We start from the raw sequence: 23,444 nt of genomic DNA, 5'->3' as shown, positions 1-23,444 counted from the left end.
CAGATATAGATCCTCATTCAGAATAAATCCTCGGAGAGCAGAAGTGCTGTAAAGAGTTGCTAAACTTTAGAAGTCCTAATCAAATTTCCAAAGAACAGAGAAATGAAGTGTTTAACTCTGAATAACATGTTCACCTCACAATCAAGTGGGGCGCCCTCCTCTTTAACCTTGAGTCTCTCCTTCCTTGGTGTAAATTAGCCCTTTTCCCCTGTGGGGATTCACTCAGAACCCTAGAGTTGACATAAAGATCATTTTAAGCTAAAGACATCTGAGATTGAACAGATGCAGAAAGGAGCCTTTTCGGAGCTTCCTTTATCGGACTAAACGCAGCAACTTCTGGGAAAGAGGGCTACTATAAATCCTCTCTCTGGGGGAGTTTCACGGCTATGAAGAAGACAGAAAAACCACCTGCACCTGCATAAACAAACATCATCACCAACTTTCTTATCACACGTCCCCCCCCCAAAAGCCCACTTATCTCTCCTAAAGAAACCTATTGGTTCCTCACAAAGGAGCCTTTCTCCCCAATTTCCTTCCACTGCTAAAGTTGGCTATATAAGCCCCAAATTCCAACCATCCTTTCGAGTTACACATCACTGTACATGCACAGCAGGCATAAACAAATGTTCTTCTCTTGCTAATCTGTCTTTTGTCAGTGTAATTCACAGACCCTCTGAAAGGAAACCTAAGAAAGGAAACCTAACAGCACCCTCTTCATGTATGTCTGGATTCTCTACGCCCCTAATGTGTGAATCTCTCTTGCCAGTGTGACTTCTTTCTCCTCTCTCGGCCATCAGCCTCCATCAGCTAACCAGTATTTTTCTTATAGGCATTGAACAGTTTTTCTCATGATGCTTCGTCTTCACTTTAGAAGCAAGTTTTATAGTTTTCTTCTTTCTGTAAATTCCAAAACGAATTCACAGATTAGATGTCTTCTGGGAATAAGATGAGGGTAGACTAGGTCCACATAATTAGGTTCCTTCTTTGTGTATGTGTGTGTGTGTGTGTGAGAGAGAGAGAGGTGAACAGCTCTTAACTTCAGTGTCCTTATATTTAAAGATAGTTTACTGTCCCTTTTCTAGGTCAGAATAGAGTAATAACGTTTAATAGTACTCCAAAGACTTCTTAGACAACACTCAGTTCTTACCAAACTGTTTAGTAAGCTAAGTGAAATGGCCCAGTACACAAGAGAGAGTGGTATTAAAATATTCATACAATGAAACTGAAGAGAGATTCTTTTTTTAATCTATGTAATATATCAAAAAGTGGGATATGTCACTAGGAAAAGGACATAATCACTGTTACACATGCATAAACAGAACCCCTGAGAACTCAGAATTTGCTTTGAGACCATTTAAAGTGTAGATATGGAACTGGATATGTAAAATGTCCTGGGAATTCCAAAAACTCACACAAAATAAAATACCTAAAATGTGAAGGTCTATCTTAGCGAGAGCTGGGAAGTTGGCTAGTTCCCCTACCTGGTACTTGATACCAAAGCAGAGGTGGAATGTTTCTACTTTGTATTCTGCTACTGAGCACCAAGCAAAACATTCCACCATCTTACTCTCTAAGTTGCTCCAAAGACCATGGAGAGAGTACCGAAGCTGTCTGACCTATAAATTTTACTGTTCACAGTGTGGCCCACAGCTTGAGAGCCATACAAAATCTCAGACCATATATTAAGGAAAAAAAAAAGAAAAAAAGAAAAAGTTTCCTGATCAAAATCTCAGACCCCCATTCCTTCTGTTGAACTAGAATTTTCATCCTAACAAAATCCCTCATGTAGTTGATATGCACATTCATGTGTAAGAAGTAACTTAACCTAAGTAACCTAAAGAGCTTCTAATGCATGAATAAAAGTAAAAAAAACAAAAAACAAAAAATAAAGACACTTCTACCTCCAAATTTTGTTGATAGAATAACTTCCTTCTTACCATGAACAAGAACTAAAGAAGGATTTGCTGGAAATAGAGTGTAATTCAAAAACAATTCATCAGGAGCTTCCAGGGTTAGCCAGCCTACCAGTATTCCCATAACCCCTGTCTCTACTGAGTCATTTAAATCCCCATGGCAACCCTACCTTCCAGAGGCAGATATCTCATCGTGAAGGACCAAATCAAAGCTCAATAACCAAACTAAAGCTCTGAATAATGCAGAGCCAAACTTCATACTTAAACAACAAATGTAAGTACTCTTTCTCTAGAATCACAAACGTGGAGCTTTGGCAAACAGCTCCTATGGAACCAGGAAGGGAAAATACCATCAGGCAGCGTGGCAGCGGCTGAGAATTCAATGAGAAGACTTGCTTGCTAATGGCTCTTCTTAGTGAAACCACTACTAGGAGCTGAGGGAACACACACATTTGGCAAACAGATGGAGGGAGGGAAACGGCATCTCCCTTTGTGAATTCAGTACCAGTTGATTCATTAGGCAGAACTGCCAACGCTGAAAATAAACACAGCCTCTGGTTACAAAGGTATAACTGCAGCTTACCAAACAACAGTTAAAAAAAAAAGTAGTAGATGCAGTTGGCTGTTGGATTTTCTTTTTCTTTCTTTCTTTCTTTTTTTTTTTTTTTTTTTCAGTGGGGGGAGGGTTTTAAAGCAAAATCCACAATCAACCCAAAGGCTCTAAGTATTTGAACAGCTGCAGATCGCTCAGCTTATCCAGCCCAAATGCTTCCAAGTCCTCCCAGAGTAGGCAACCAAAACAGAATGAAAGTAGCATATTTTGCCTCCAAAACAACAACAGTTTCGATTCTGGCCAACTTCAAATCTGAAAGAGGAGTAGAACCTAACATCGTACAGCTTGATAAACTGTAAACAAATCTAACAAAGCAGCAATGAACAGGTAAGTCCAAGATCACATGAAGCATGTGCTAGAGAACGTGTGACATGTCACCTGGGTGCCAAGCCATGCCAGGATTGCTTGTGTGGGGAAAAACTGGGAAGGCCTCTGATGGGGCCAAAAAATCAGTGGGTGTCCTATGAAGCTTAAATTGTCCCTGAACTATTTTAAACTCTGCAAACTGAAGAAAATGATAGCAGTGCAAATGCTCTTGTCCATAGAAATGCAAATTGTGTCCACTGGGATGCAACTGATTATTGTCCTATGGATATTGACCAGTTTGTCAGCTTTGCACCTTTTGGTACACTCGTTTCAGCATCCCTTGTTTGACTAAGGATGCAGTTCTTAGTATTCCCCTTGGAACCTGTTATAACTTCTCCCCATTCCCTTATTAGTGAGATAAATGAAATCTTTGACACATGCTCTTTTCATATTTGTATGAGAGTCAAGATTTTACCCATTTTTTATTTATTTAAATTGTTGTTTTTATTTTTTTAACTGTGATATAACACTGTATAAGTTTCAGGTGTACATGTTGGTCTGATACACATATACACTGCAGTAGGATTACCACAGTTGTGTTAGCTAACATCTCTATCCATAATTATCATTTTTTTTGTGTGGTGACAATATTTAAAATCCAGTTTCCTAGAAACTTTGAAGTTTAAAACTTGAATATTAAAGCAATAATATTGCTGTAATCACTGTGCTGTGTATTAGATCTCCGTTACCTGGTTTTTCTTCAACTTTTTTTTTTTTTTTTTTTTTAATTTATTTTTGGGACAGAGAGAGACAGAGCATGAACGGGGGAGGGGCAGAGAGAGAGGGAGACACAGAATTGGAAGCAGGCTCCAGGCTCCGAGCCATCAGCCCAGAGCCTGACGCGGGGCTCGAACTCACGGACCGTGAGATCGTGACCTGGCTGAAGTCGGACGCTTAACTGACTGCGCCACCCAGGCGCCCCCGTTACCTGGTTTTTAAAATCATCCTTTAATGCCCTGGTCAGTTCTAGTTTGTACTTGCTATCCTGTAGACTTTTTAACAGAGTACCCCTTCCCTCTGAAAGTGTCACAGCTATGATAACATGTGCTCTCTGTATTTTATGGACTTTGAGGAGACAGTAAACCAGCAAGGTTAATAAGTGATATATGTTTATACCCATTATTATTCATAACGTGTTCTGATGAGCCACAGAAAGTAAAACACAAATGAGACTGTACACCAATGAAAAGAACACAAAAATGCTGTGAAACGACATGGTCCAATATAGGAGACAATGAACTAACGGCAAAACACATGTAATTTTGATAGACTGATAAGATACTGATTTCTGGGCAATAGACTAATCTGGGGAAGACACTTTTTAAAACCCATTTGTCCTAATTAGAGTGGCCTCATTTCTTCCATAAAACCTTACAAGATGACGAGAAGGCATCCTGCTTACCCCAAAACTGACGCTTAGCCAAACACCTTTATGTGTTACTTATCTATTCAATTTTATGCTTGAAACTGGATTTTGTGAGTTTTGCCATGTGTCATTTCATTTAAATTGCAATTTTAAAGACATACAAGAGAAAAAAAATTAAAGGTGAGTCAGTTAATTAAAAATACAAATGTAAGAAAAAGAACAACCCATATTGTTCAGATAATCACAGAAAGAGAAATAGTTCTTCTTGGCTGTGCATAGTCAAAGATGACACACTAGGTCGGGACGCATGACCTTAATTACAATAATAGCCTATTATTTGAGTGTCCAGCCTGTTCCAGGTGCTCTTCTGAACTCTTTCTTTGTGTTAACTCAATAAAAATTCTATGAGTTAGGTGCCAATAGTATCTCCATTTACAAATGAAGGAACTAGGGCAGACAGCATTTAGAGAACTTGCTCAAGGTCTCATGGTAAGTAGTAGAAATGGAATTTGAACCCAGATGGTCGGATTTTAAGCCTGAGTTCTTAATATGGAAGTATACTTGCATGACTGAGATTTTAAAATCTTTCTGATGAATCTGTCTAAATTTGAGTCCAAGGTCCATCATTATAATCATTACAAACAATCTCATCTGCCTTGCTTCCCTCTCACTCCTGGCAAAACCCAAGCACAGATCAGCTCAATTACTTGCCTTCTCTGGACCTGAGCAGCTGTGCATGAATACAGCTGGAGAAAATCATTCAACAGACAGACTAATTTTACTTTAAATATTTAACTTCAGACCTCAAATGTCCAACTGCTGGCAACCACACAACATTCCCTAATAAACTTGCTTCCCAGACCCCAAGACAATTTACTACTGCCTTCTTTCTCCCAAACCTAAGTAAGTTTCCCTCCCTGCCTTATATCATTTAACTCGATCTCACACTTCATTGAAAAACTAGAAACCACCAGATTCGAATTCCTTCATCTTCCCACCACCAAATCAATAAAGGTCCTTCCATCTGCCATATTGTCTTCTTCTCCCTTCCTTACCAAGGAATTCCTCCCTCCTACCAAAGGCAAATTCTTCCCAAAGATTTCTTTAAAAACCCTTATGCTGCATTTAACACTCCCCTGACTCAATAAGACCATTCTCAGAATACAAATGGTGAAGGATCTGCTATCCTTATATACTCTTCCATCCCTACCTTGAATTGACATTTGCTCCTACCTACCATCCTTTTTCTCTTCTTGACAAAATTTTCCAATGAGTAGTGCACAACCTCGTGTCCCACTCACCACTGAACCCACTTTCACTCAGTTTCCAAATTCACTCCTCTATCCAACTAGCCCTATCAAAATTACCAGTGAACTGCATGTTGTCCAATGGAGTGGCTGCCTTTCTGTCTTCAACTCACTAGACCTGTCCTCAGGGTGGGGAGAAATCAGGAAGAGAAAAACAATGCCATGAGTACAAAGTGGAGTAGAAGCTAAGAGTTGCTGTTAAAAAGGCTCCAGAATGAAGTTGACACAGGCTTTTGCAGGCTCTGCTAATACTTTTTTTACATATGCTTATGGAAGTAATATATAGGAATACTGGAATCAAGCAGGAGCTCCCAAATAATCAATTTGCATTCAGGTGCTTCAAGTATACAGAGTGAAAACAAATTTCGGCAATCTGATGCAATGTTATTTATCTGAGTTATTTATCTTCTTAAAGATCTAAGAGGTGACATTCTCATTCTGGAAAATATAATTCCCCCAATCTTTGTTTCACTTGAGACCAGAATATATGAAGAATATGCAGTAGTCCTGCCAGTATGCAGATTCTTACACCGAGTGTGTGTGCTTGTGTGCACGACTGCGTTGAGGGGCTAGTGGGGGATGGACTGGGCAGGAAGTGAGGAAGTTGTACGGGGAGGAAACTTATGTGTTCCTCAGGTTTATACAGAGCGTCTTAAACCCTTTCAAATACTTTCTGCCATCTTCCAGGCTTTTAAAGGCAGGAAAGCCAGGTTGTATTTTTTGAAACATAAGAATAAATCTAAGGGAAAACTTAAAGTTTGAATGTCAACATTTCCAGGAAAAAAAACCTTTCTGTTTAGATTCAAAAGAAGATATAGAATTCTACTTGATAATAGATATTGTTAAAGCATAGAGTCTTCCTTAGAAAATGCCACTAGCTTGTCATGATAATGAAGACGCAAGGCAGGAAGACTAAACTATCAACAATGGATACCTTCAAATCTATTGGCTTCAACTATAAAACACACTTAAAATAATTTCATACTCAGAGGTAGGTTCAAAGACACAGGGGTGTAAAGGGCTATACAGAAACAAAGGCTGCAGCACACTCTAAAATACAAATGTCAATATTCCAGGCATGATTGATAGAACAATTTGTTACAAAAATTCGTCGTACTTGACAAGGTTTGCTTGTATTTGATTTTAAGTAAAGTAGAATTCATGACCAAAACAGATGTGTCTGGGTGTGAGAGGAGCTTCAGATGATACTTGTTTTGAGGACACTGGAAGGTTTTCCAGAAGAATGAGCATGCCACACACTCAATAAACCCAGGGAAGCCTTATTTTGGTAGTATCTCTGCTTGGGTCCAGAACTCAGACAGAGCCTCACCTCTGACCCAAACTCTACGTTCCTCTAAGCTCTCAAACTGGGAGAATCAGACCATTAATCAACATTAATCAATATTCCTGTGGGTTATCTGTTATTGAGTTGGCCCTGGGAAGTCCTGTATACTCCTGCCTGAGATTTTAACTCCATGATTTAACTCCATGATTTTAACTCCCACTAGAGTTGAATTTATCATTGTGCCCTTCTAGTTTTTTTTTTTTTTAAAGCTGAATGTATATTATTTGGTTTTGGAAAAAAAATTTACTACTTTATCTTTTTTCATATATATTTTTTAAAGGAGAAATTAACTGTGATTTTTTTCTATATGGTTGTACTGAATCTTACTGTATCATTTTACTTTTTAATCCATACAGAAAAAGATATTCTATTTATTTCACAATTTATTTGATCATTACTTCCGTACTTTTGCTAGTTTCCATGACTATCTTAAAAATTTAATCTTTACAGATGGAAGAACAAATATTTCTTTTTCCTCCCTAATGGCCCTACAGTGACCTCTCTGTGCTGTATGGTAGAATTTTATTAATTGTATCCCTGACCCTAAAGGTTGAACTGTACAGTAAGGCTGATTGGTGCTACTATAATACAATGGAGCTGAGTAATCTATAAGATTCCAAGCCGAAATTCCACTCCATGGTAAGAGTAACTCTGGCCCCAGCAATGTATAGATGAATGGCAGGAAAGATAATACCTTTTTAAGTCTTGAACTAGTCAACGTCTTTCTCAGACAATGTCAACTCCACCTGAATTATCTCAGTAACCCAGGGCAGTGGTAAATACACTAGAAGTTGTCTGGTTACAGTTTGCCAACATGAGGCTGCTGCAGGGCAGGCTGTCCGCTGTCAGTTTTCTCATGAGCCAAGGTGTGCCCACTTGTCTGAAGCTGCCCCCACGTGTAGGAGGTTTAGGGATTCCCAAGGTGCTTACATTCTTTCATAAAGCAATTTCTTTCTTACCTCCTCACCAGCAGAGCTGGCCCAGTGAGTTTTAAATATTTATTTGCGACACAGATAAAGTCCCAGACTGTTGCTTGGAAAAATCGACTCTCCAGCACATTCTCTCCGGCTCTATTTCATTAATTTCTTCATCATTAAAACCAAAGTGCAAGCTCTACTTTTGGAAAGAGACTCAAAGTGTGCCCCAAGACTTCTCCACTTAAAAAATCTGGCACTGAAAGGATGCCATCTCTCATCTTGATTCAGGCGGAAGAAAGAGATGAAGACAGCTGTAGGAGGCCTTTCGGAGAGAACTGTATTTATCTTTCAGTGTTAGTTACATCTTTGTTATGGATTTATTTGGTTTGGGGAGGAGTTTTGTGCAACCTTCAAAGATAAAATGCTTTATGTTAATTTCTTCTTTGTCTTGTTATACTACGCCTTTGTTAGCTTTGACTTTCTTGTTAGGCTGAATATTTGGATATCCCATAGCTGCCACTCCTCTCTGCTCTTTCTTAAGGAAGAAATATTTCACCTACATCATTTAAACGGGGTCCGTGATGCCTCTAAAGATAGAAGCATGAATTCTCTCCTTTAGACTGTACATATATAATGAGACAAGTATATACAGTTTATGCAAATAAACTGTATGACTGCTATAAAGAACAGCTACTCGCGCTCTAAGATTTCATTTACAGCTATAAACTGTTATTTTCCCCGGAAATTGACAGATTAGGGCAGCAGAGAATGCCCTTGGGAGGCAAGAAAGGGGAATTATCCTTAATGGACACAAGAATAGAAAAGGAAACTATAAAGGAGATACAATAAATTAAGGAAAATTCTGATTTAGACCTGTTCATCAAGGGGAGTTAGAGTAAGCTAGAGTATGCATAGTAGTGGTATTTGAAGGTAAAGATCATATATTCCGATGACTATACACTATAATATTGAGGGATGTCCGTTTTAGAGAATGCAATATATATTATGAATTAAGAAGCCATTACTAAAATGTTCATATTAAAGCTGTGTGTAGGAGAACACCTAGAATCCTATAAAGAATTTAGGTCTGCACCTCAGATTCTCATGGGAAAAATAGAGCCAGAGGACTGTTAAGATGTGAGTGTGAAGCCTTGTCACGAGAGCAGTGTAATCATTTCTACCAAGGCTAAAGCTTCCTGAAAAGCCATGCACTCTGGCTTCAGAGATAACATCGTAGAGGGAGAAAGGAAAACCATACTTCCTAACTTCACCTTACTAAAGTCTATGAAAGAGTATGACTTATGAACAGGATAGACATCTATGCTAAAAGCCCTGGGGTGCCTGGGTGGCTCAGTCGGTTGAGCACCTGAGCACTGGAGTTCAGCTCAGGTCATGATCTCACAGCCTGTAAGTTTCAGCCCCATGTCGCTGGGCTCTGTGCTGACAGCTCAGAGCCTGGAGACTTGCCTGTGATTCTGTGTCTCCCTCTCTCTGTCCCTCCCCCTCCCCCTCCCCCACTCACACTCTGTCTCTCTGTTTCTCTCTCTCAAAAATAAACATTAATTTTTTTTTTTAAATTTCTGTAGTTAAGCTAAAAGCCCTATGGGACTTATGAGCCAGCTTTGTTGAGCATCCTGCTCATGGATGGAAATCTATCCAATGACAGAAATCTCTGACCATGTAAATGAGGAAAGGTAGTGGGGGGCCACAGACCTTGTTCCCCTACCTCTGAAATCCTGTCAAGATCCAACTGGCAGGACTGTAGAGAACTACATTTTTCTACCTACAGGAAAGCACCTTTGTCCATTACCGTACCGTGGTGTGACAATCCCTGAAACATATAAAGCATATACTACCTGACAGAAATTAGCCTATGAAAATTAGCTCTGCATTCAATTCCTGGCACATAGTAGGTGCATAATAAATAGCAACCAGTCCATAGTATGAAAAAAAAGGAGGTTTGCTCCTATCTTCTCCACCTGACCACTCCTTCCTAAATATAAGCCTTCATCTACCCAAATTGTCCACGTGACTAAAAATTTCTGTTCTCTACTTCAACCAATGCTGTGGTTCACAGTGGTTAAGAGGGCAGGAGCTGGAGTCAGTCCCCAGGTTTGAACACTAGTTTCTCCATGTACTGGCTGTGTGACTCAAGCAAGCTCTGCGTGTGCCTGTTGTCTAAGCCTTGCCTGTAAATGGGGGTAATGACAGTACCTATGCTTCAGTGCAGAGAATCCATGCACAGGATTAGTGCAGTGGCTGGCAAATGAAAATCCAAAAAAATATAATTCATTTCGATAATTGTTATCACCCACTATGACTAATTGTCATTATTATTTCTGGATCAAAATGAGAAGCCATTAGTTTTATATGATTAATGTGACTTATTAGGAAAGTTCAAACCAAAGCTTTTGTTATTTTTTTTTGAAAGAGAGAGAGTGTGCTCACATGAATACAGGAGGGGCAGATGGAGGGAGAGAGTGAGAGTGAGAGAGAGAGAGAGAGAGAGAGAGAGAGAGAGAGAGAATCTCAAGCAGGCTCCACACCCAGCATGAGCCTGACTCTGACGAGGGGCTCCAGCTCATGACCATGAGATCATGACCCGAGCTGAAATCAAGAGTCAGATACTTAACTGACTAAGCCTCCCAGGTGCCCAACCCTAAGCTTTTACTTGTTCTTCCCTTTATGCCTGAAACTCCTTGGATATTAACTTTTAGCTGAGGAAATGAAAAACGTGTGCAAACCACAGACACATGAGTAAAAATTCAGACAGAAAGAAATCTGGCTTTTATGGGTAGATTTTTGTATATTATGAAGGCAGCAAGAGCCATTTCAGGTTTCCTTAAACTGCTAGAACAATGAGCTGTCATTGGATTATATTAGAAAAGAAAAATAACTAGATCAGCTTTGGAAGGCCTACCTTTGAAGCAGCAAATATAATTTAAACTTTTTTTTTAATGTTTTTATTTATTTTTGAGACAGAGAGAGACACAGCATGAGCAGGGGAGGGGCAGAGACAGAGGGAGACACAGAATCCGAAGCAGGCTCCAGGCTCTGAGCTGTCAGCACAGAGCCCGATGCGGGACTTGGACTCAAGAGCCGTGAGATCATGACCAGAGCCGAAGTCGGACGCTTAACCGACTGAGCCACCCAGGTGCCCCACAAACACAGGACTAATAATTCAGACAGAAAGAAATCTGGCTTTTATGGGTAGATTTTTGTATATTATGCAGGCAACAAGAGCCATTTCAGGTTTCCTTAAACCGACAGAACAATGAGCTGTCATTGGATTATATTAGAAAAGAAAAAATAACTAGATCAGCTTTGGAAGGTCTACCTTTGAGGCAGCAAATATAATTTAAAGATACGAGTTTCAACTTAAGATATTAACATAGAGGGATTTATGCTACCCAGACTCTTATAGATGAGATCTATATTCTATCCTTTTATAGAAACAAATGAGTCCTAGAACCACTGTGATACACCTCAAAATAAATACCTACAGAGAAAGAAATGCATTGGGAAGCCATCAAAGTATGTTTTAGCTAATCTGTAAAATTAAAACATGAAATAAAGACAGTGTGCTCTTCCCATTCTCCTTTCAACTTTCTTGCTATATTCTGGCATTAGAGTATACAAAACTGTATACTCACATATTGAATATAACGAAATTTCTTCCCGATTCTTACTTTCTTTTTTTTTTTTTTTTTTTAAATTTTTTTCAACATTTTTTATTTATTTTTGGGACAGAGAGACAGAGCATGAACGGGGGAGGGGCAGAGAGAGAGGGAGACACAGAATCGGAAACAGGCTCCAGGCTCCGAGCCATCAGCCCAGAGCCTGACGCGGGGCTCGAACTCACGGACCGCGAGATCGTGACCTGGTTGAAGTCGGACGCTTAACCGACTGCGCCACCCAGGCGCCCCTCTTACTTTCTTTTTGGCCAAATTAATACATCCTAATATGCTCCAGGAAACTAGTTGCCTGACAATCATGCTAAATTTGTTTTTAACATTCTTCCTCTACTTAGTTGTGCAGTCGTGCAAACGGAAGTGTATATTAAAAGCGTTTCACTCATTATTTACTTGCTTATTAATTTATTTGAGAATTAAAATTTCTTCATAATTAATTCATGTGGAAATACTGGCTCATATAACCCTACCTCCAGAGATCGATGTACTTGTTTATGAAGAAATAAACTGTTAAGTTACACAACAGAGCAGGTAATGGAAGAACCTGGTTAAAAAGTTTTCTAGAAATAAGACAGTTCATCCTATGTACCCTATATATCCGAGCAGATTTCTAAGTACATATTTCAAAGTCCTAAAAGACAGTTAACACTAAAACTATATATATTTAAGAAAATTCAATTTTTCATTAATGATGCTGAAGATATTTTGGGATGCTACAATCCTACAGGTCACATTAAAAATATTGGCCATCGTTAAATATATACATACACACACACAGACACACACACACACACATATATATACATATATATACATATATATATATATATACACATATATATACATATGTACATATATACACACATATATATACATATATATACACACATATATATACTGAAGTTTATAAAAAAAACAAATCAGTGAAACTCTGACTTAGACAATGCCTTTTCTAGTCCTATATAACCAACCTACCTACAGAAATTCCTCTTTTAGTAGTAGTGCTAAAATTAAAGATAGATTTTCAAAATGCCAAATCAAACAGATAACCACTTATATAACACAATCAAGCAAGAGAATGAATATTTTCTTTATCCAGTAAAAACAAAAATCTGCCTTGTTGGATCCAATTAACATTTTTAAAAACTCATATAATAAAAATGCCTTGTCAATTGAGTAAAATAACTTAATTTCAAATAATTTCATTGACTTCCCTATTTTGTATAGTACATGTATTCGTTTTCTATTGTTGCCTGTAACAAAGGACTCCAAAATCAATGCGTCTCTAAGCTAAAATTGAGGTTTGCAGGTCTGTGTTCCTCCCCGGAGGTTCTAAAAGAATCCCATTTGCTTGCCTTTTTCAGTTTTGAGAGGCTGCAAGCATTCCCTGACTCATGCCCCTTTCTCCATCTTCACGTTAACCTAATATTCACATCCAGGGATCAGGGCGTGGGCATCTTTGTGGGGCCATGATTCTATCTACTGCAGTACATCAGATTTATGCCTAAACCTGTATGTTCAAGTCAATATTCACCCCACAAATTAAAATTCTCTATGCTGTAACTATTGCTATATATTTATTATTATTATTATTACTATTATTATTATTGTTATTTTTATAGTAATGGAAATGTAAAAATTTTTCGAATGGTTTAAATTTGGATCAGATGAATAAACCTTCTCTCAATAAAGACACGCCAATTTACCCAGCCTCTGACTTCCTTTTCTTTACAATCAGCGCAGTTTGAGAAACATCATTGTGTCAAGAGTTTGACATACTTATTTATTTAAAGATTTTATTTTTAAGTAATCTCTATACCCAACGTGGGGCTTGAGCTCACAACCCCAAGATCAAGAGTGGCATGCTCTACTGACTGAGCCAGCCAGGTGCCCCAAGAGTCCAACATGTTTAGAAATGTTGTTATTTTCCCCAAATATTTTAATATCTGTTTTAAAAAAATATATATGCTAAACATGCCAACAGCCCTAACCTTATAAACTGCAAATATTACTCTGATTTTTAAACGAACCTCGTAAACTTATAAACTGCAAATATTACTCTGATTTTTAAGCTAACTTCTTTTAAATATAAATATATATAGTTTCCTTCAGATAGTAGGATTGAATTCCACTTTCAAAAGTTACAGAGGAAAGCCTCTTAAGTTATCAACATAACTTTACTTTTTGTATCATAAAGGAGAATTAAAATCAACTTACTTGATGTAATAGGGCACTTTATTATGTGAAATGGATCTTTGCCACGGCAGCTGGACTGAAGCTGAAGAAACAAAGGGAGGTCATTGGAAACACTGCTCACCCAAAAAGCCTTATGCCATAATGCAAAACAACTGAACACACTTTACAGCAAATTCACCGAGAACTGCTCTGGTTTTTGAGCTGGATTCCTAGAATTATGAAATCTGCTAGGCTAAACAAAGAGTGGCTTTTTAAAGATTCATTTGAAGCAAGGAAAGAAACAACATAGGTTCATTTTCTAAGACCAACTCTAATTGAACCTGTTGCTAAAAATACTTTTAAAAATCAAGGGTTTTTTTTTATTTACAACCACCCCAATTTAAAACTTAGTGCTATCTGGAAAATGTGCTCTGTACATATTTTTTGATTAAGCTAAAATCAAAATTATTTTTACCTGGTATATCCAGATTATAAACTAGATTTCTCAAGAATGAATTTTCCAGATCATTAATACCGTGCTTTACCTTGTTTCACAGGAGTAACTATCTAGGACAGATGGCATTTAAACAAACTCATCTGGATGAATTTTAAAAAGGAAAGATTAAGATAAACATAGGCAAAGGACTGTAAAAAAAACAAAGTAATTATCTGGATAGAAGAATCCCAAATACTTACTTTAATCTGAAATACACACAAAATATAGTTTCTTACTTTTACATTAGACATCACTATGCTTGTGATTTTATGTTTTGTTTTACTGAGGTACTTATTTTTTATAATTCCTGTTATTCCTTACTTATAAAAACATATTATTCCTACATAAGCCAATTATTTTAAGACTTACTTAAGAAGAGTTATACATGTAAAGCTGGGGCTATTAAGGAATTTTGCTAAATGAACTAATAAACAAGCACATTGCAAAGAAACAAATCTTTGCAATTATCACTAGACTCTCATATAGCCAGTTGTCATCAATGATTTTTTTCTGAATTTCATGTCATATTAATATCTTACAAAAATAAAGCATTCTAACCTCTGCAAAGCATTTTCAAATTTATCTACTGATAAGAAGGCCAACAAATACATATTAGAGCTCCATTTGATAAATATAGAAAAAACAAAATAAAAAATAAATACTTAGGAATGAAATAACTTGCCCCATAAATAAATGGCAGAGCTCAGGCATGATTTCAAGATTTCTGACCACTAGTTCAGCCATTTTTCTATTCAATGATTCTTCTCTTTATAACATGTAAGCACTCCCTTCTCCAACTATGTCCATGAAAATCTAAAAGGGTGATGAACATGTGGAACTAAGTATATTAAATCTCTCATTAGAGCCAACCTCATTTCAGTGTTGGCACCAGGCTAATAGGTCAGTTTTTATTTTGTGTCTAACTAAACAGACTCCTTTTATAACCATGGCTAAAGTCCAAGGAATATAATAAAGGCAACAATTCCAAGCAGCAAGAGATAACAATTACTCAATTTATTAATTGGGATTTTGTTTACACTTCTCCATTCATTTTAGTAATTGTTTTGATTTGAATAACTCTGACCTCCTTGGACTATCAGTTCTAGACAATAAAAGGCAATGTGCTTACGTTTCACAAAGTGCATGTGAATTTTACCACGTTTCATTTCCTAAAGAACATGAGTTGGATTTTTATTATGGAAGGCTGGTTGCTAGGTGAAAGTGTAGGGTTTCATCAATACGAAGAGATAACTCAACCTTAGAACTAAAAGGAGAATCACAATTATTTGTTAAATCCCTCTTTAGTTTGGTCTTAGCACAGAGCTTTACACTCTATAACATTAAGTTTAGGAAATACGATGTAGTTCATACCTAATGAAGATACTGCAAACTTACTTACTTTATCAACACTGATGGCATCCAAACTTTAGAAATGCATCCTGGCACCTAGTATATTCCAATAAGTACTACAATCACTCGAAGACAGGCTATCTAATGGCTCAGGTGTGTGAAACAGAAAACACGTGTGGGTGGGCGGAGGCTGGAAGGGGGACGGGAAGGGGGTGCATGAGCCCTGGAGAGGTATAGGACAGAAAGGGCAGGAAATGACTAATTCAGATTCTTGAAACTGTGAAAAGAGAAAAGCCTGACCTTGAACTGAGGTAATGCAGATTACCAACCATGACAAAAGATTAAGGGAAAATATAAATGTAATCAATTAGTTGGAAGACATAGTATTACTTCAGTTTTCTCTACTATTATAAAGATACAAAGAAGTTATCATAAGCAGGAAATACGCTTTGCCTTAAGTTTTAAACTTTCACTTAAACTAAGTTGAACAAACTTTTCTGACATGTTTGCCAGAGAAAATAAAAGGAAAAAAATTAAGTCAGTGAAAGCATTGGTGCCAAGAATTGTGAAAGGTGCCTGTGAAACTCAGTATGCTTTCTCACTTAATTTTCAAGGCGATCAGAAAAAATACGTATGATTATCGTAATTTTAAGACAAAGAAATGAATTTTCAGCAACCTACAGGTCTGATAAAATGCAGAATTAATATTGTCATCTCAATTTCGGTGACTCTAAATCCTACATTCTTTAGTTTTCCAAGTAGGGAGTGAAAAATAAAGTAGGAGCTCAAATTACCTATATAAGATCTCATCAACAATCCATAAAACTAAAAACTTCAGTTGCAGAATATTATGTAAAAATCTACATATATGGTTTGGCTAAATTGTAAATACTTGGCAATACTTGACGAGGAGAAAAGCTAACTATGATCACAGTGAACCTAATAAACAAAAATTTCAAAGATTTGTGGGGAGTTTTTTTTTTTAATTTATTTCTAAAGCTACAGGTGCATTTTAAATTAATAAATGCTTTTTAAGAAGAAAAATTAGAAATCTTAAAATATAAAAAGATTTCTTTAATGTGACAAAGTTCATGACCTTGGCTTATGATACAGCAATGGTAATAAGATAATACATTAGTTATTATAGCAGATAGTACAGGGAAAAACCATAGCTAAGAATGAGCTCAGTTTTGCTCCACTTCAAAGACTTTTCGATCGTGACCAGATTATTACCTTAATAACCAATAACCAATACTGTAATTGATCTTAATACTTCCTTTCATATATTTATCTTACACAAGCAAATATTGTGTATTTGTAGCAAAGATATTTGTAGCAAATATATTTGTAGCAAAGAATATGGCTTGTTGAGGGAAAAGGAAAGAACATGCTCATTCATTCACTTAATGAGAACAGTGAAGTTTATTAGTACTTACTAGAAAGAAAATGCTGAGATGATGGCCCAAAATCTCTATGGGCTTCCTGAAGCTGTTTAAGGCGATCATCCACAGAAACCTGCACATACACATGCAAGAAATAATGTGATTTGAACACAAGGACTTTAATAACATACTTAATTTAAGTATTATCCTAAATGATGCTACAGCCCAAGATATGATTACTTGCATAGACTCCTCTATCTCCGGAATCAAAGTACTGGGATTAAAACAGACTTCTTCTGGTACCAAATGACAGCAAATAGTGCCAGGAACTCTTCTAAGCAGTTTATACAAATTAACTTTTTTAGCCTTCACAATAGCCATAATATTATCACCACTTTACAGATGAGACACCTGGGACACAAAGAGATGTCCAAGGACATAAAGTTAGCACCTGACAGCACTGGTATCCACAGCCAGCTCATCTGGTGCCAGGATCTCTTGCTTTCCTGTTCCTCTCTATTGCCTTGAAAGCAGTAAAGCGCTAAGGCATCTAAAGTCAAGATGTGGCCATGGCCAGTGGCTACTCATCTCTCTTTTGTAAGGAAGGTGGCAAAAAGTGTCACAGGGAACAAACGGAAAAGAAGGCTAAAATACTCCAAGGGAGGGGCACCTTGGTGGTTCAGTTGGTTAAGCGTCTCACTCTTGATCTCAGCTCAGGTCATGATCTCATGGCTTGTGAGTTCAAGCCCTGCATCAGGCTCAGCACTAAGAGTGCGAAGCCTGCTTGGGATTCTGTTTCTCCTTCTCTCTGCCCCTTCCCCGCTTGCACTCTCTCTCTCTCTCAAAATAAATAAATAAACTTTAAAAATAATAAAATAAGGGGCGCCTGGGTGGCTCAGTCGGTTAAGCGTCTGACTTCAGCTCAGGTCATGATCTCACGGTTCATGGGTTCGAGCCCTGCGTCAGGCTCTGTGCTGACAGCTCAGAGCCTGGAGCCTGCTTCGGATTCTTTCTCTCCCTGTCTCTGCCTCTCCCTTACTCACGCTCTGTCTCTGTCTCTCAAAAATAAATAAATGTAAAAAAATAATAATAATAAATAATAATAATAATAATAAAACAAAATACCCCAAGGGAAAAAACAGATGATGACAGACAGACAGAAAGACAGAAAGACAAAGAGACAGACTTAGATGAGAGATTCATAGACAGGTAGAGATAGATGGAGAGAGAAAGGATATATGAGTAGGGAATGCCTTATTTGCCTCCAACTTTGTGTCCAATCATCTCGATGTGGGGGTATTCAAGTGTATACCAGTCAATTAGCATACTCTCTGGATTTGTCCTCACAGTTAGCTCTCTGTTATGAAAATGCAAAGTTGGTATACCGAGAAACTAAATGCAAATCAATAACAACTGTACACAGCCTACTGACACTTGCATTTTCTTTTCCCTGGTCCCGGTCTATGTAGTGCTAGTCAGCTGTTCCGCTTAGATTGTCAATCTTATTTTCGGCGGCCTTTAAATGAAACGTGTATATCTCTGGCTCACTGGGCAGCTCGCGTTTCTCCTGGTTAGCTATTTAAATTACATTAGCAAGTGCTTCGTTCATTAAGGCCAAGAAGCATTCAAACGTCACACTCTATGTTCAGGAGAAGAGAAGATGCTAGTCCTGAAATATAGTGACGTTGCTGCCAGCATAGATTCGTTCCCCTTATTCAAGCAGCAACATCCGAACTCTAGCAGTTACAAGACTCAGAGATAAGGATAAGAGAATATACATCCTCCTTCAAGCATAATGTACTCCTTGACTTCTAATCATTGAAGATAGTGATAACAGAAGCAGAAGGCCATCAGGATAGACCACAGGAATACCTGCACGAAGGTAATGAATTAGGGAAATGGAGCAGAAGATAAAAGGAGTAAAAGTCAAACGCCTCCGTGTTCCACTCACTAGAAAAGCAGGTACGAGTTTAACAGCTCATGCCTTACTAATCCCAGATTATTAACACTCTTTTCAAACACAGAAAAGACTAATACTATGCACTCTTTTCTTTCGTCTTCAACTTCATGAAGGACATACAAACCGCTGGGTATTTCAACATTTGGGTTAATTCAGGAAACCTAGTATGCTGTAAAATAGTATATCTTTAAAATAAAAATGCTTTTGTGTACCACCTCAAATTGCATATTTACCTCATTAAATATTGCATTTTAGACCCAAAAGATAGAAATAAGAGTTATTTTTTTCAATATTCCACTTAAAATTATCCTGCTAGTTTTCAGGGGGGAATAAAGTGATCATCATAACTCCTAGGACCTGGCCCTTGAACAGGACAGAGCTCTGCAAAGGCTGCATGAAAAAAAAAAAAAAAATGACTGACCAGCATGTGTAGTGACTTGCAAATGCTGACACCTACTAACACGACAGAGTCCTTCTGGGTGTGGCTCTATTAAATCTGGGGCGCCTGGGTGGCGCAGTCGGTTAAGCGTCCGACTTCAGCCAGGTCACGATCTCGCGGTCCGTGAGTTCGAGCCCCGCGTCAGGCTCTGGGCTGATGGCTCGGACCCTGGAGCCTGTTTCCGATTCTGTGTCTCCCTCTCTCTCTGCCCCTCCCCCGTTCATGCTCTGTCTCTCTCTGTCCCAAAAATAAATAAAAAATGTTGAAAAAAAAAATTTTTTTTTAAAAATTAAAAAAAAAAAAAAAAAAAAAAATCTGGGATGAGCAAGTACTATCCAGAGTCACTGAAATAACTGCATCAGAGCAGCAAAGACCTAAAAGCCCAAAGTAAACACCACACTAGTACAAATGTGCTAGCTGGAAAAGATGAACAAGATGCCTAAATAGTACAGAGTGGAAGAAAGATAGAGATTTCTTAACTTTTTAAAAGAAAAAACATACACACACACAATTAAAGTAAGAAAAATGAGCCATTATGGAAAATGTTTCTGTAACCTATCACAGGTTTCAATTGCTTTATTTGACCCTTTGCGGTTTTCTACAAATATCACACGAATAGTACCTCATAAAATTACATTAAAACCAATATTCATAAATAAATGAGGCCTTTGGGTTCAAGATATGGAAAGACAAATATCTGATTATACTACATGCTACAAATCCGTTATCAAATACAACCAACAAAGACAGAGAAAACGATAGTGTGCGGTAGAATAATGAGACAGGGTTTGGGGACCTACTGGGGTATAAAGCTGGATTATGAACAGGGATAAACTGATACCTGCAAAAGTTTCCATCGCATATTAAGGTCATCTAGCTGGCGAGACATCTTTAAAGATGGATGTAGGTCAAGTGGCGACAGCTGACTGGATAAATCATTCACTGTTTTAACTTTTAAGTTGATTGGTGCAATTTCTTCTCTAAATGCCTGGAAGAATAAAAACAAAAATGGTGTTCTTGGAAAAGAATATAACAGAAGGTAGTATTTTGAACTTTCCTTCAAAGAAAATGGCAAGATCAGCTGCCAATGGCAACCCACTGGCAACAGCTGACAGCTCAGTCCAGGTCTTTAGCAATTGGGACCACCAGGCACAGAGCCATCCTTTATAACCTGGAGAATTTAAATAGGTGCACAAAGATAAAAACTATAATGCAAGGTATAATGCAAAAAACAAAAAATGAAATGATTATGTGTTTCCTGCAAATCTACCATTTTATGTAATTTCATCTGGAAAATGTTTGCCATTATTATCCACTTTCCTAATTTCTAGTCTTGATTCTACTTTCAATTTCATGTTTTCCATCTTCATTTCCATTTAAAATTAAGTGAGATATTGGCCAGTGAGAACAACTTTCCTAACCACAAAACCTACGACTATTATATACTCGAGAGGTAAGTTTTGATCCTTTCAAAATCATTGATGATCACTGTGGTTAGAGGAAGGGCAGGAAGAGAAGGGTACATAAGAAAAGAGGTAAATGAGGCTTAGTGACAAATGCTACCTCTGGCACAGTACAGAGAGATGCCATAGGTGGGAGTGGAGGATGTATGTGAAGAGAGAAAGAAAAGAACAAAAGATATTTTGGGCCAGTGACAGTAATTCGTCCCATAAGAGCAAACAGAATAATGAAAACACAGTTTTCTCCATTCTCCACATAATTCTGCCTGCCTCTATGTTCATGTTCCCTTTTTCCAACAAAGTCTTTGCTTAGATCCAATTGATGTTTTAAAAGACTCAACTCAGGTGCCCCACCCATCCATCCTAATTCAGGGAAGATTTCCCTGAGGCTCTTCTCAGCATTCTTGGCTGGAGACCCCTCTACATGTTCTGCGGCGTTCTCGCTGCCTTCCTGAACCCCGTCAGGACTTTAAACCAGCACACATCCAAACACACAGACTCAGTTTTATAAGTGGGAGCCATTCTGATTGTGTGGTGTCATACAAGCCAGTTGTTACATATTTTAAATATCATATCATTCCTTATCAGAGCTCTTAGTACATCCATATACTTGACGTCCCTCAAGAAGAATAGAAGCTTCTTGAGAATAGACACTCTCTAGTATTCAGCGCAAAGTTTGCAATACAAGAGGGGAGAATTCATTTCTATTGATGAAGGCCCACAAAAATGATATCCATGGCAAGATTAAGCCAATACACAATTGGGAAAAGAACTGAGATACCAAAAGAGAACAGTATATTGTTATTTCTTTAGTATGTCACAAAATCAGAGTTAATTATGTACCAAGTTGAACTTACATGTATTAGGTGTCCTGAACATATAGTTGGTATCAGCCCTCAAGCTGTATCACTTCTATGATCCCACCCCTTAAGAGATAAGCATATGTCTACAAGTCTCCTTTCTTCTCCCGTTTCCTCCATACAAGTTTAGGTAATGAAATATTATATATCAGAGTGTTCTGAAGACCATGAACTTTTATTGGAATACTGAAGTATTAATTTGATTTCCCCATTATGCTTATAAAAAGAAAGCCTCTTTAACCATGTCCTTTCTCCCTTCTCTCTTCAAAACCTTTTCTCTTCCAAAACTAGTTACCCTCTTTAATTCCCCCTTATATAACATGTGTAGGCTAAAAATAATCAATATCGTTGATAAAACTCAAAATAGTATTATGAATATAACTTTAATAAGGAAATTCATTTTAGATAAATCAGAGAATATTTTTTAGTGTTTGAAAAATCTCAAACATGCTCAAAAGCCACAAGAAGAAACTCAAGATGGAAAGTCAGAAGAACAGACCCAGAGCTCACAGTCAGTATGAAAGGTACACACATAGGAGGTAGCAGTGTGTAGAAGACATTTGAAACAATGAACATGTAAGTCAATGTGTGTAAAGTAAGAAATATTGCCAGAACCCTAGAAAGTATCAACATTTCAAAATCAGGCAGAAGAAAGGAAGCTCACAAAGGCATCTCAGTTGCTACAAAATGGAAGGAAGAGGCTTTTAGACTTGTGATCTGTTTCCTCCATGGCTGCAGGCATTGGTCTTTTATGGATGACAGATGTGCACACAGACTCACCAATACAGGTCAACGAGAAAAGCAGTTAATATGATAACAGAGGCCTTCTAGGTCTAAAGAATGAGCCGCTAACATGGAAGCTTAGAACAGACACAAGTGGGACTAGGGTGGGGAAAGAGAAGGTTTCTGCTGGGACTTGGAAGGGATCTGAGTTCCTTCAGATTCAGTTTAAGAATAATGACAGAACTCAAATCTTTCAAGGTTTCTTCAGTTGTTTTTGAACATTATACCTTAATATTCTCTACCAGACTACTTAGGAGGACTCAAGAATTTTAATCAGCTTTTAAAATCAATGTCTTTGTATTTTGTAGGTATCAAAGATTAAAAATGAAATGCTAGGGGGGCGCCTGGGTGGCTCAGTCGGTTGAGCATCTGACTTTGGCTCAGGTCATAATGATCTCACAGTTCATGGGTTTGAGTTCCGTGTTGGGCTCTGTGCTGACAGGTCAGAGGCTGGAGCCTGCTTCTGACTCTGTGTCTCCCTCTCTTTCTGCCCCTTCCCTGTTCACGCTCTGTCTCTCAAAAATAAACATTAATTTTTTTTTAAAAGAAAAGCGTAATTAAAAAAATGAAATGCTAGAAAGTGTCCTTAGGTTTCTATAACTTCAAATAATAAAAATAACAGCTTTTATGTTTTTGAACAGTCTTTTAGTTCAAAAGATGGGAAAATTTTTCAAAATTAGATTGTAACTTCAAGACAGATTTTAAAAATCTTACAGCGCATCAAGGGATTTTAATTTTTCCTCTGTAACAATACTGTTTTTTCTCTTAAAAAGTCACAGGTGAAAATATTAAAACACCTTTGACCACCATGGTCATTGGGTTTTGTTTTTGTGGTTTAGTGTTTTGTGGAAGTAAGGAACCTTTCTACTAAGGAAGTTTACCTTTTGCTTTTTAAAGAGCTTTCAAATTAAGGGCCTTGAAGTAAAGCAAGTTTTAAAATGGTTGCAGATCTGCTGTGTGTTCTAGTATTAAGAACCAATGTATCATGTTTGCTGCACTTTCCTGTAGGAGAATAAAAGT

General features: G+C 37.7%; 1 protein-coding gene across 9 annotated transcripts in view; it reads right to left on the bottom strand.

Annotated features, from left to right (window-relative positions):
* The window catches only part of UTRN (utrophin), a 514,842-nt gene that overhangs the window by 72,878 nt on the left and 418,520 nt on the right, over positions 1-23,444 (bottom strand). For all 9 annotated transcript variants that reach the window (XM_058736181.1, XM_058736184.1, XM_058736182.1 and 6 more), the window contains 3 exons: positions 20,163-20,309; positions 16,977-17,055; positions 13,737-13,797 (listed from right to left, as the gene is read on the bottom strand). In XM_058736181.1, coding sequence (XP_058592164.1) covers positions 13,737-13,797; positions 16,977-17,055; positions 20,163-20,309 — 287 coding nt within the window. The remainder of the gene's footprint in view (positions 1-13,736; positions 13,798-16,976; positions 17,056-20,162; positions 20,310-23,444) is intronic.

The sequence above is a fragment of the Neofelis nebulosa genome, chromosome 6 (genome assembly GCF_028018385.1).
Source record: "Neofelis nebulosa isolate mNeoNeb1 chromosome 6, mNeoNeb1.pri, whole genome shotgun sequence".
Lineage (NCBI taxonomy): Eukaryota > Metazoa > Chordata > Mammalia > Carnivora > Felidae > Neofelis > Neofelis nebulosa.
Note: the sequence above shows the minus strand (reverse complement) of the source record. Positions and strands in the feature narration are given on the sequence as shown.